We start from the raw sequence: 14,651 nt of genomic DNA, 5'->3' as shown, positions 1-14,651 counted from the left end.
CAAAGAGCAGGCATTTGAAATCTTTGCTTGACCTGGCTGGAGCCAGAGAGACAAAACCCAGAAAGGTGTTACCTCTCTCTGTAAAGGAGACTTGCATCTCTTGAAAAGGAATCCTGCATTTGAAAGGTAGCAGATACCGGTTGCCTCCGTTCTCTCAAGAATTTTTGCATCCAGCAGATTCCTGCTGCCACCTGTGTTCTAAGAAAATCCTGAAATCTGAAGAATTCTTCTACTGCTAGACTGCTGCTTCAAAACCCAAGCAGACCTGTTGCTACACCCCTGATGTAAGATCTATGTGATGCCTGCTGCAGTTAAATTGCCATAAACACCTATCCATCACAGACTGTTCATCAACCTTGCCTGGAGAAACTTTGAGTGGCATCCGACTACGACTCTGGGACACCTCACCGTACCGAAAACATCCTACCAGAACGTGAACCTCAATTATTTTCTATTATTCCTTCTATTCCTAAGAAAGTTATAATCCAAGACCCCCTTTTGAAACTGGTTAACCGTTTCTTTTTTGAATGTACGTGTGTGTGCATGAGGGTTAAGGTAATAAGGGGATTTTTAATGTATAAATTTATCTCGTTAGCAGTTAAGACCTATTGTTTCTTTTCTAATAGTTAATGCTGTTATTGTTTAAAGAAACCTGGTTTGGTGTGATTTATTTCGGGGGGAAAAATAAAGTGTTTAATTTGGCTAGTCTTCAGTAGGTGGGAAACTTTATTTGATATGCTGCGACCCGTGAAGTAGTGGGACTGAATTAACAGTGCGCTACTCCCGCCTTGGTCGTAACAATAATATCCTGGGGGATAAATAAGTAAATTGCAATTTATGCCCTTTAATCCCACTAGCCGGCTAGTAATGTTAAGTAAGGTTCTGGATTGACTTTATTGATAATTTGCAGTATTTTCATTTTCTCAATGAGATCCCCACCAAAGTTCCATCTTTTTTTTCGGTGTATGTGGGTGACTTATCTAAGCGTCCGGCCCCTGAAAAATTTTCTGTGCAGCTACAAAAGTATGATAAGTTAAAGGGACAGACTTGTGCATAGCCTGCACGGGGACTTTCGGGTTGCTGTGTCGGTTGTAGAGCTCGAGTCTCTTTCTATCATTGTGCATCCCCAGTATTCTTGGGATGATTCTCTTCTCCGTATGAATCTCCAATGCATGGACATCTTTTTTAAGTCAATGTAGCTAAAACTGAACACAGTATTAGCAAGTATAGTCTATCCAGGATACTGTACAGCCCAACATAATCTCTGTAGAATAGGATGCTACCTATCTATTGTTGAGTCCGAGGCAGGAGTGCACTGTTTATTCTAGTTCCACTTCTCCACGGGTCACAACATATATTTAAATTTTTTCCCACTTACCGATACGGTCAATCATAGACTCTATTTTTACCCCAGAATAAAACACACCCACCAGGTTTCTTTAATAAACAACAAAATTATCAGTTTATTATAAAACAAGTCTTAACCAGTAATGAAGTAAAGCATAAACACTGTTAGGACCTTTCTTTCTTTGGCCTCCTTGTCTCAAGAAACAATGGGTAAGTGCCTGGAGGTGGTCAGTAGTTTGTGAAGCAGCGCCTGGAGTGGCTATAAAGGCCAATTCTAGAATGACAGACTCTCCCACAGGTGCTGCAGATAAAATTGGTTGTTGGGGCTGTTACACAGTTGGCTCTCCCCTTGCGCTTCTGTCTTTTTTCCTGCCAACTGCTAAGTCTCTTTGACTTTAGCCCTGCCTTTATGGCTGCCCGCCAGCTCTGGCGATCGCTGGCAACTGACTCCCACGACTTGTGATCAATGTCACAGGACTTCATAGACGTCTTTAAAGCGGAGACATGGACGGCTGGTGGGTCTGATACCAGTGACGAGTTTACTGTACAATGTGTCCTTGGGGATCCTGCCATCTTCCATGTGGCTCACATGGCCAAGCCATCTCAAGCACCGCTGGCTCAGTAGTGTATATGCTGGGGATGTTGGCCGCCTCGAGGACTTCTGTGTTGGAGATACGGTCCTGCCACCTGATGCCAAAGATTCTCTGGAGGCAGCGAAGATGGAATGAATTGAGATGTCGCTCTTGGCTGACATACATTGTCCAGGCCTCGCTGCTGTAGGGCAAGGTACTGAAGACACAAGCTTGATACACTTGGACTTTTGTGTTCCGTGTCAGTGCGCCATTTTCCCACACTCTCTTGGCCAGTCTGGACATAGCAGTGGAAGCCTTTCCCATGCGCTTGTTGATTTCTGCATCGAGAGACAGGTTACTGGTGACAGTTGAGCCTAGGTAGGTGAACTCTTGAACCACTTCCGGAGCGTGGTCGCCAATATTGATGGATGGAGCATTTCTGACATCCATGATGTTTGTTTTCTTGAGGCTGATGGTTAGGCCAAATTCGTTGCAGGCAGCCGCAATCCTGTCGATGAGTCTCTGCAGACACTCTTCAGTGTGAGATGTTAATGCAGCATCGTCAGCAAAGAGGAGTTCCCTGATGAGGACTTTCCGCACTTTGGTCTTCGCTCTTAGACGGGCAAGGTTGAATAACCTGCCACCAGATCTTGTGTGGAGGATCAAGGTGGGAAAAATGTACTGTTAATACAGTCCCACTTCTCCACAGGTCACAGCATATCAGTCTGTGATGGTTAGGCGTTCACGGCAATTCAACTACAGCAGGGGTGTAGCAACAGGTCTGCTTAGGACTCACAGCAGCAGTGTAGCAGTGGAAGATTTCTTCAGGTTCCAGAATTTCCCAAAACACAGGAGGCAACAGGAACCACACTAGATGCAGGGATTCTTCAGAGAGGAGGCAACAGGAATCTGCCACCTTTCAAATACAGGATTTCTTTTCAAGAGATGCAAGTTTCCTTTGTCTTTAGTCTCCAGGCAGGTCAGGTCTAAGTTTCAAAATGCCTGCTCTTTGTCCAACTCATTGGTATTTTTTTTTTTTAAAAAGGGTCCAAAGCGAAAGTAAACCTTCCTGAGTCGATCACATGACCAACATAGTGTCACCCCTGTCTTTCAAAGTGTTGCTCTGAGGTGGTCAAAACTCTTGGCCGGCTTCCTTGAAACTGCTCGATTTCCTATTCTTGTACACAAAGTCAACATCTAAAAATTTCAGCTATTTTCAGGTGTCCATGTCCACTGAAAAATCCTTTTTTCAGTTTTTTTTAAAACACACAGAATCCTAAGATTTTAGTACAAAGATAAAACCTCTTGTAACAACACACAAATTGAAATATTGAAGGATTCTTGTTTTCAAAGCTCTATGACAGACAAAAAAAACACTTGGGCTGAATACTTGTTCATTCTTGAAGAAACAGCAGATATGTTGTGTTCCAAAACTGACATACAGTCTGGCCTCCAAGTACACGTAAACGGGTCACTGGGATCTTTTAGAACAGTTCTTTTCAGGTGGTGTTGAGAATTAATTTTCTTTTCTTCAAAGACAGGAGACGAGATGCGTTGACACAGTGGACTTCTCAGGGTCTTTTAGAGAGGTGCTGGAAAGCTGAGCTGCGTTGTGGTCTTCTCCCCTTCCTTGGAAGTTCTCTTCTCTCCTTGGAAGTTCTATCCCTTTTTATATAGTTCAACCCCAACTCAAAAGCGAAACCGACAACAGGAGGTCAACCTTTTGACCGCTATCAATCTTGATCTATCACTTCTTTGTGAACAACTTCTCCAGGTGTCCAAAGCTCTCTGTTATTTACTGAGCTGGAAGTCAAGTGGTTTCCCAGAAAGGCTTGTTGCTGTTGCTGGAAGTCAGGTGGTTTCCCAGAAAGGCTTGCTTTTCTCACAAGACCTCTCAGTGCCTCTTTTAAAGAACATTTCCAGGTGCTGTTTTTCAAAGTCAAGCAACCTTTACATGACCCCCTTTGAAAACCCCAAAGTTTAACATTTGACTGTACTTTGAACATGATGATTCTTCTGCTCCAACCAGGTTCCTTTCCTGCTAATTCTATTCCATTCATTATTTATGTATTGCAACAAAATGGGAATGTTTTGCTTGTTGTGTATTTCTGTTCTGACTTTGTAATGGGTATTTTCAGGATTCACTTAAAGACGAAGGTGGCGTTGTGTTAATGTCACTGAACTAGTAATCTAAAGGACAGGCTAAAGCCCTGGGGACCATGGGTTCATATCCCACCACAGTAGCTGGTGGAATTTAAATTCAATTAATTAATTAAAAATCAGGAATTGAAAGTCTCAGTAATAGTGTCATGAAACTATCATCGATTGTCATAAAAACCCATCTGCTTCGCTCATGTCCTTTAGGGAAGGAAATCTGCTGTCCTTACCTGGTCTGGCCTACATGTGATCCCAGACCCAGAGGAATGTGCTTGACTCTTAACTGTCCTCTGAAATGGCCTAGCAAGCCACTCAGTTGTCACAGGCAATTAGGGATGGGCAACAAATGCTGGCCTTGCCAGTGACACCCAAATCCCATGAAAGAATAAAAAGTCAGAGCGGCACAGTGGCGCAGTGGTTAGCACCGCAGCCTCACAGCTCCAGCGACCCGGGTTCAATTCCGGGTACTGCCTGTGTGGAGTTTGCAAGTTCTCCCTGTGTCTGCGTGGGTTTCCTCCGGGTGCTCCGGTTTCCTCCCACATGCCAAAGACTTGCAGGTTGATAGGTAAATTGGCCATTATAAATTGCCCCTAGTATAGGTAGGTGGTAGGGAAATATATAGGGATAGGTGGGGATGGGATAGGAATATGGGATTAGTGCAGGATTAGTGTAAACGGGTGGTTGATGGTCGGCACAGACTCGGTGGGCCGAAGGGCCTGTTTCAGTGCTGTATCTCTAAATATAATGGCCGTTTCCTATGCTGTAACCATTTGGCACGTCAAGCTGTGCCAGCTCTCTGCAAGAGCAATCCAGCTACTCACACTCCCCCACCCTTTTTTTGCAGCCCAACAATTTTTTTCCCTTCAGGTATTTACCTAATTCCCTTTGAAAGTCTCAAATGAATCTGCCTCCACCACCCTTTTGGTCAGTGCATTCCAGTTCATAACCATTCTCTGCATAAAAAAGTATTTCCTCATGTCGCCTTTGGTTCTTCTGCCAACCACCTTAAATTTGTGTCCTCTGGTTCTCAGCCTTGCACCATTGGGACAGTTTCTCTCTACCTACTCTGTCTAGACTCCTCATGACTTAGAACACCTCTAGCAAATCGCCTCTCAACTTTCTCTGTTCTAAGGAGAACAGCCACAGCTTCTCCAATCTATCCATGTAATTGAAGTCCCTCATTGCTGGAACCATTCTAGTAAATCTCTTCTGCACCCTCTCTAAGGCCTTCATACCCTTCCTGAAGTGTGCTACCCAGAACTGAACACAATACTCCAGTTGTGCCTGAACCAGTGTTTTACACAGGTTTATCATAACTTCCTTGCTTTTGTACCCTTATGCCTCTTTTTATAAAGTCCAGGATCTCGTATCCTTTAACTGCTTTCTCAACCTGCCTTGACACCTTCAACAATTTGTGTACATATACCCCCACCCCCCCACACAAGGCCTCTCTGTTCCTATGCCAATGTATCCATCCCCAGAGACAAATCAACAGGAGTGAAGTTTTACTGTGTAACACCAGTTATTTGCAAAGATATTTAGGTTGCTCTCACAGAAGTACTACCTGATGATGACTGGTTTTATTCTGTGAATGATCAATTTACATCAAAATAGAGTGATAAATTAGTTATGTCTAACATCCATTAGGAGGAATCTACTGACACTCCAGGGGGTGGTCTCGGTGTGTCTTTAATTTCATGCACGGCTAGCAGCTTTATTTGATTTTCAATTTCCTGTTCAAACTTCAGAAGAGATGGAAAGGATATATTGGACAGCCTTCTGACAATTCTTTAGGTGCCATGAAGGCACTCTGTGGGTTTGCCAAAATCCCACATATACATTACATTGAGATCACTGATGTGGATCTGGAATTATTTGCAGGAGTAGCAAAGGGTAGTGTCATCTGTTATTTTGTACTAAGGTATAAATAGAAGTTCTACTGTAAACTACTGTAACCTGCTTTACTGTCACTAGCTACTGATTATCTGTTACTTTTAACAAACCTGCTCCGCAGTTTATAACCTATACCATGGTCCAATACCATGTTTGTCTTTTGCTTTCTAAACTGAAGTATTGCTAGGTGATCAAAAGTACATTTGTTATATACCCATATGAAATATTACTAATATGGGTTCCTATTCAATCCCTCGGCTCACTATTTGTATTACCAGTTATTCCGACATAAGTCACACTCCAGTTCGTAGGGAGTGAAGGGTTACTTATGGAAGTGTTTTGTGACAATGAGCACAATACAAATTTCTGAAAACTATAATAAATGTCACAGTTTGAATTTTATTCAATGTTAAATTTCATTTTCAATTTATCAGCTCAATTACATATCTGATCTAATTGCTTCTGCAAATCTTCACCTGTATCCTCTGAATATAACAGTAATCCAACATGGTTTGAACAGCACATCCTTCGGATGAAACATTAAACTGCAGCCCCATCCAATAACAGCAGCAGCACCACCACCTGACATTTATATAGCGCCTTTAATGTAGCAAATATTCAAAGGCTTCACAAGAGCATTATCAAACAAAATTCGATATTAGCCATATGAGGAGATACTAGGACATGTGACCAAAAGCTTGGTCAAAGAGGAAAATTTTAAGAAGCGACTTAAGGGAAGACAGATAGGGAGGTGGAGAGGTTTAGGGACGGAATACCAGAGCTTAGGGCCTAGGCAGCTAAAGACAAGGCAGCCAAAGGTACAGCGATGAAGACTGGGGATGCACAAGAGGACAGAATTGGATGTGCAGAAATCCCAAAGGATTATAGGGCTGGAGATAAGGTGGGGCAAAGCCAAGGAAGAATCTGAAACAAGAATGAGAATTTTAAAACTGAGGTATTGCCAGACCAGGAGCCAATTGAGGTCAGTGAGCACAGGTGTGATGTCTGATCGGGACTTGGTGTGGATATCGACAGCAGAGTTTTGGATGAGTTCAAGTTTATGGAGGGTGCAAGGTGGAAGGCCAGCCAATAGGGTATTGGAAGAGTTGAGTCTAGAAGTAACAAAGGTATAGATGAGGTTTTCAGCAGTATATGAATTGTACCTATCCAGTTATTTAGACGTATATTAAAAAATTGACAACATCACTCAAAGACAACCAAGGCATTCTCCCTAGTGTCTTGGGAGAGCATTCCTTCCTCAACTATCAGAACCAAAAGTTATTCACTTCATTGCTGTTTATACAAATTTGTGTCATTGCAGCTCAACATAATTCATGGTATATAAAATACTTTGGGATGTTTCAGAGAAATGTGATAAAGTACTACATAAATGGAAGTCTGTCTTTTTTGATTGCTACAGTTCTCCCTATTTTAGCTTTGTCTACAATTTTAACAAGCTTACTATTGGTTTTAGGATCCAGGTAAATGAATAAAAAAAGCTTAGAACAGGTTCAACATCTTGCCTTCGCCTCTCATATGGATTTCCAGTTTCCCATTTTCTAAACAAATTATCAATTCCCACGCTGTACCCTAAATTCTTGTGGCTCTTAAAGTGTCTTTCATGTGGAACTTCGTCAACAGCTTCCTGAAAATTCAAATATCATAGACAGCCCAATACATGCAAGCAAGCTTGAGAGTGAAAATTAACACAAAATAGTAAATGGTTACTTCCTTCAAGTTTTCAGAAGGAAAGATATAGAGAAATCTGGCTGATAGATACAGTCCTTTGAGTCTCACCTACTGTTTGACTAGTCTGTGGAATAGCTCTTCCAACTTGGGCACCATTCTCGAGTTATTGATGGGGAGGACTTTGAAGGAATGACTGAGCTGAGGTTTCCCATATGATGCTGAGTTATTGCCAATAGATCTGTTTGATCTTCTAGAGGTATATAATGGTTAAAGAAATGGAGAAGATAAATCCAAATATTACTTTAAATTATGAGTAGACAAGGAACATGGAAACAAGATATAAATTTAGTCAGGAAATTCTTTTATACAAAGAGTGGTCACGTATGGAATATATTTTCAGAAAAACCTGGAATATTTCAACAAGCAATTGGATGCTAAATGGGAAACCTTAAAATCTTTCTTGATGGATGAACTAAAATGGGACTAATGACTTTTTTCATCCCTAACTATCTTGCACCCATCCCCTTCTAATACGTACTGGATTTTATGTTACTCCTAAATAGCTAAGAAAATGTACTTTTTTTTATACTGTTACAAAACTGTAGCAGAACTAAAGATATACTATATCACTGAAATGAATCCCCCTCATAACTTTGCAACTTGATGCTGAGCCATACACACAAGAAAGGTCCAAGCTTGCTCCACAGTCTGTGCTGAGTTAACTGATTTTAGTTACAGCTGCAGAAGCAGCATTATAACTGGCCTCAGGATACATAAGTTACGACAGAGAAGGCTCCTGTCCACATGCAGGCATCAGGTAGGGGAGGACTCAGCTTGGTTTGTAATATCTTTGAAGTTAAATAGCCTATCAGCATTCACTACCATGGCTCACACACGAATTATGTACACCTGGGTGTGGTACCATCAGGCACTGGCACACGTGTAACGTGGCCCAGCAAAACGTCAACGCCTACAGAAAAGGAATACAAATAATAATGCATCACTCTCCTCCCTCTCTTCAGGTAAAAGGATAAAACAAAAAATTAGTAAAATGAGAATTAACAGATTATTCTCCCATGTGGTGAGTCGAGACCAAAGTGTAGCCTTCATACATTCTTATCCTTAATCATATATAATGCACAACCACTTACATTCATATAGTGCCTTTTATGTGAGAAAAAAAAACATCCCCAGGCATTCCTGAGACACAACCAAGAATGCCAAGACAAAGCAAAAGAAATAAGAATGGGTGACCAAAAGCTTGGTCAAAAAAGTAGGTTTTTCAAAAAGGATCTTTATGGAAGAAAGGACGGTTGATAGGCAGAAGATTTAAGGAATGAATTCCAGAGTGTGGGATCTAGATCATTGAAGGCATGGTGCAGCAATGAAAGGGCTAGATGCACAAAAATCAGATGCACAGATTCAAACAAAGAGTTTAATGGGGGCGAGTGTTATAGGGCTGAAAAAGACTACAGAAAGGCGGAGTGAGGTCGTGAAGGGATTTAAAACACAAGGATGAGAATTTTAAATTGGAGGCATTAGGAGACTGGAAGTCAATTTAAGGCAACATGGACAGAGATCTTGCATAAGCAGGAGTACAGGCAAAGTTTTGGATGAGCTTCAGTTATGGAGGTTGCAAGATGAGAGGCTGGTCAGGAGTGCATTGGAATAGTTAAGTCTGGAGTTGACAAAGGCATGGGTGAGGATTTCAGCAGGAGATGGGCTAAAGCAGAGGTGAAGGTGGATGATATTATGGAAGTAGAAGGCGGCGGTCATCTTAATGGAGATGGTATGTAGTCAGCTCAAATAGGATACCAAATTGCAAAGCATTTGATTCAGGCCGAGACAATGGCTAGGAAGAGAGGTGGAATCAGAGGCAATGAGTATACGGTGGAGGCCAAAGACAAAGATTTTAGTCTTCCCAACGTTCAACTGGATGAAATTGTGACCCGTCCATGAGATTATGGATGGAGCTAGCCATTGTTACAAAGGTGAAAGGAATTGGTCTTGGTGAACAGGATGTGGGATTTGAAGCCCAAGTTTCACTGTCTGCTTCAGCCACAGCATGTGGCTGGAAGAGGGACTGAGGTAGGGGTGAGGGAGCAGAGTTTATAGCAGGGGTGAAAAACAATGGCTTCAATTTTTCCACTGTTCACTTACATAAAATTTGACTCATTCACGATGTCATGTTGAACAGACAGTCTGACGGCACTCAGGTGGTGTGGGGGTCAAAAGAACTCATGGCAAGGTGCAGTTGTGTGTCATCAGCATACATATGGAAGACGATCCATCAGAAACATAAGAAATAGGAGCAGGAGCAGACCATATGGCCCCTCAGACCTCTTTCCCATTTAAATAGATCACAGCTGATCGTTGACATCAATTCCATTTTCCCGCCTGATCTCCTTAATCCATCGATTTGCTTAGAGTCCAAAAATCTATCAATCTCAGCCTTGAATATACTCAACAAGTGAGCATCCACAGCCCTTTGGGTTAGGGAACTCCAAAGATTCACAACCCTCTGTGAAGAAATTTCTCATCTCAGTCTGATTAGCCATCACCTTATCCTGAGACTATGCCACTATGCCCCCTAGTTCTAGACTCTTCAGCCAGGGGAAGCAACCTCTCAGCATCTACAATGTCAATATCTCTCAGAATGTTATATGTTTCAATGACTCATGTCTTCAGATGATGTCACCTTAGAGAGGCATAAAATGAATCATAAGAACGTATATAGGTATATCAAAAGGAAGAGAGTAGCTAAAGTAAATGTTGGTCCCTTAGAAGCAGAGACAGGAGAAATTATCATGGGGAATGAGGAAATGGCAGGGACGGCACAGTGGCGCAGTGGTTCGCACCGCAGCCTCACAGCTCCAGCGACCCGGGTTCAGTTCTGGGTACTGCCTGTATGGAGTTTGCAAGTTCTTCCTGTGTCTGCGTGGTTTCCACCGGGTGCTCCGGTTTCCTCCCACAGCCTAAGACTTGCAGGTTCATAGGTAAATTGGCCGTTATAAATTGCCCCTAGGTAGCTGGTAGGGGAATGGTGGGGAGAATATGGGGTTAATGTAGGATTAGTATAAATGGGGGGTTGTTGGTCGGCACAGACTCGGTGGGCCGAAGGGCCTGTATCTCTAAATTAAATTAAAAATTTTTTTTTAATTAAATATTTTGCGTTTGTCTTCAGAGTAGAAGACACAAGTTCCATACCAGAAATAGAGACAGTAACATAAGGGCTAAAATGAGTGAGGAAATTAAGGAAATTCATATCAGCAGAGAAAAAGCATTGGAGAAACAAAAGGGGTTAAAATCTGACAAAGCTCCAGGACCTGATGGCTTACACCCTAGGGTTCTAAAATAGATAGCTGTAGAAATAGTGGTTGTGCTAGCTATGATTTTCCAAAATTCCTTAAGATTCAGGAACGGTCTCACCAGATTGGAAGTTGGCAAATGTTACACTGCTTTTCATGATAGAAAGAAAAGAGAAAACAGGGAATTACAGTCCAGTTAGCCTAACATCAGTCGTTTGGAAAATGCTGGAATCTATTAGTAAGGAAGTCTTAATGCACTTATAAAAGCACAGTATGATCAGAACAAGTTAACATGGTTTTACTAAAGGGAAATTCTGTTCGCCTCCACATCTGGAGTACTGTGTGCAGTTTTGGTGTCCACATTTAAGAAAGGATATACTTGCATTGGAGGCGGAGCAGTGAAGGTTCACTAGATTGGTCCCTGGGATGACGGGGTTGTCCTAAAATGAGAGGCTAAGTAAATTGGGCCTATACTCATGGGAGTTTTGAAGAATGAGTGGTGATCTCATCGAAACAAATAAGATTCTAAAAGGGCTGGATAGGGTAGACACAGATTATTTCCGCTGGTCAGGGAATCAAACACGGGGGAACAGGCTCAGGATAAGGAGCCAATCATTTAGGACCGAGATGCGGAGAAATTACTTCACTCAAAGGGTTGTGAATATTTGGAATTCTCTACCCAAGAGGGTTGTGGATGCTCCATCGTTGAATATATTTAAGGCTGGGATAGACAAATTTTTAGTCTCTCAAGGAATCAAGGGATATGGCGAGCGGGCGGGAAAGTGGAGTTGAATCAAAAGATCAGCCATGATCATTTTGGATGGTGCAGCAGGCTTGATGGGCCATATGGTCTACTCCAGCTCCCATTTCTTGCGTTCTTGAACAACAGGAATGAGTCAAAGAGATCCTTGGGAAATTTTAGAGTTGATTATGCAAGGGCAGTAAGATAAGCCATTGATAAAGATTCATTGGCTGCATTCAGACAATTAGCAATGGAAATGTGCAAAGGCAGTTCATTGGAGCTCAACATTGGAATAACAGCTGTCATTGGGACTGCATGATTTATTATATGAAATACTGTGGAAAGGTTGAAGAGGACAATGAGGCATAATGCACAATGAGGATGTCATTTTGAGACATTAGGCAGGGAAGTTTTATGATGCTGAACAGAGCTGGACTGAAATTACGCAAATGGGGAGTTTTGAGAGAGACTAGGTATTGGTTGCAACAAATGAGGGCCCTAGAGAGGAAGGAAAGTTTAGAGATAAGTAGTGGTTGTTGCCCTCTGAGAATGAGTTTGCTGGTTCTTCATATCTTCATTCTATTTCTCATCTACATGCTGCTCCTCGGTGACATGATCTGAAAGCACAATGTTAACTTTCACATGTATGCCGACGACACCCAGCTCTACCTCAACACCACCTCTCTCAACTCCTCCACTGTTGCTAAACTATCAGACTGCTTATCCAACATCCAGCACAGGATGAGCAGAAATTTCCTCCAATTGAATATTGGGAAGACTGAAGCCAATGGTCCCTGCTCCAAATTCCATTCTCTAGCTACTGACTCCATCCCTCCCCCTGGCAACAGTCTGAGATTAAGCCAGTCTATTTGCAACCTTGGTGTCACATCTGACCCCAAGATGAGCTTCCGATCTCATATTCGCACTATGAAATCGCCTATTTCCACCGCTGTAACATTGCCTGACTTCACCTCGTCTCAGCTCATATGCTGCTGAAACCCTCATTCAAGCCTTTGTTACCTCTAGACTTGACTATACCAATGCACTCCTGGCTGGCCTCCCACATTCTACCCTCCGTAAACCTGATGTCATCCAAAACTCTGCAGCCCGTGTCCTAACTTGCACCAAGTCCCATTCACCTATCACCCCTGTGCTCGCTAACCTAAACTGGCTCCCAGTCAAGCAACATCTTGATTTTAAAATTCTCATCCTTGTTTTCAAATTCCTCCATGGCCTCACTCCTCCCTATCTTTCTAATCCCCTCCAGCCCCACAACCCTCCAAGATATCTTCACTCGTCTAGTTCTGGACACAAGCATCCCTGATTTCATCGCTCCACCATTGGTGGCTATGCCATCAATTGTTTAGACCCTAAACTATGGAATTCCCTTTAAGACACTTGTTAAAACCTACTTCTTTGACCAAGCTTTTAGTCATCTGACCCAATATCGCCTTATGTGGCTCGGTATCATATTTTGTTTCATAATTCTCATGTGAAATGCCATGGGATATTTTATTACGTTAATTCTCACTATTTAAATACAAGTTGCTGTTGTTCATTCACTTCCCTTGGACAGAGTAGTGTCAAGTAGTGGAAAAAATTTGCAAACTGATTAACAGTCTGACAGGCTGCAACACAAGCATTCCTTCCATGGCTGTAACCATCTTTACATCAGACAATAGGGTAGTTAGTCCTCAACAGCAAGAGAGTTTTATGAGCTCCCACAATCCATAAAATAAGGAGTAGCCTGCTGAATATAAACCCAGAATTTGACAGTCACTCAATGGGACTGACTCCAGCAGGGTTCAAACAGTGCACCTTCTAACTCAAAGGTGAATATGGTACCACTAAGCCAAAGGCTCACTCCTGGTTAATGAGTATCCAAATGCAATTGCACCATGGAAGTTACCACAACTGGACTCAATCCTGTCCTCACTTCATATCCACAGAGGCACACTTTGCACAAGAGATTGCCAGAGATCAAGACTGGGATCACTGCCTAATCATTCCCGAGCTCAAGGATGCCAAGGTCGTCTGTAGCATCTGCACAGCATCTCTGGCAAGATAGCCAACTCAACGCAGATAAGTGATCAAAGCCGATACCATCCTGTTCTGTATAGCTTAGCAATATACCGAGAAACTTTATCCACAAAGCCAAGAGGAAGGAAGTACTGCAGTTTAACATTGAATAAAGTCTCTCCTGTTCCCCAGAGGGAGAAAAAAAGTCCAATATAAATTCTCACCCTGATTTATAATCAAATGCTCTGGTCTCATTTATTATCTTCCCTCCATTCTCCAGTACTTCAATCTGCCTCTGAATTTCATAATCTGTTATAAAGAAAACTATTATATTACAAATGATGGCAGCAATGATTTTTATAACAATTTTAACTTCTGTGTCAAATAAATATCAAAACAATATTTTGCATTTACTCTGCCACAAAAGCAGAGTAAAACTACTGACTTATTTGGATGGAGTTTAGGGAAATGGACTTCAATTGGAAACACTGTAAAGAAGACAAAATAAAGCTTCACAATGTCATGCAGTTAAAATTACAGATTAGGACAGATGGAGTACATTCACAGACCGATTGCTCTTGCCAAAAATCGGGCACTGTTAATATTCTTCACTTCAGCTCTCACGCCATATGGCTCCCCAGGTCGATGTACAGAAATGTTGGCATCCACTCTTAACTGTCCCTCTGCACAAATGAAAACAAGACGTGACTACAATGTGCCTTCACAGAAATGGAATGCGTACAATCTGTTTAGTGTTGTGTGACTACAACATTGTAAATGCACAAAAAAATTAAATAAAATTTCAATGAACCATAGTTTTTTTTTTACACTGGAGAATTTAAGTCTGTTCCCTAGCAGAGTATAACTTGAAGTAACAGCATTAACAAGGTATGATGAAAGGTCATCGACCAGAAATGTTATCTC

General features: G+C 42.0%; 1 protein-coding gene across 2 annotated transcripts in view; it reads right to left on the bottom strand.

Moving 5' to 3' along the window:
- The window catches only part of gatb (glutamyl-tRNA(Gln) amidotransferase, subunit B), an 89,287-nt gene that overhangs the window by 46,530 nt on the left and 28,106 nt on the right, over positions 1–14,651 (bottom strand). Inside the window, exons 6-8 of one of the 2 annotated variants that reach the window (XM_068041106.1) lie at positions 14,297–14,410; positions 13,952–14,036; positions 7,771–7,908 (exon numbers count right to left, since the gene is read on the bottom strand). In XM_068041106.1, the coding sequence (XP_067897207.1) occupies positions 7,771–7,908; positions 13,952–14,036; positions 14,297–14,410 (337 nt within the window). The remainder of the gene's footprint in view (positions 1–7,770; positions 7,909–13,951; positions 14,037–14,296; positions 14,411–14,651) is intronic. The other variant, XM_068041117.1, reaches the window with a different exon arrangement.

This window comes from Heterodontus francisci, chromosome 1 (genome assembly GCF_036365525.1).
Source record: "Heterodontus francisci isolate sHetFra1 chromosome 1, sHetFra1.hap1, whole genome shotgun sequence".
Taxonomy (NCBI): domain Eukaryota; kingdom Metazoa; phylum Chordata; class Chondrichthyes; order Heterodontiformes; family Heterodontidae; genus Heterodontus; species Heterodontus francisci.
This window is presented reverse-complemented; position numbering and strand designations above follow the sequence as displayed.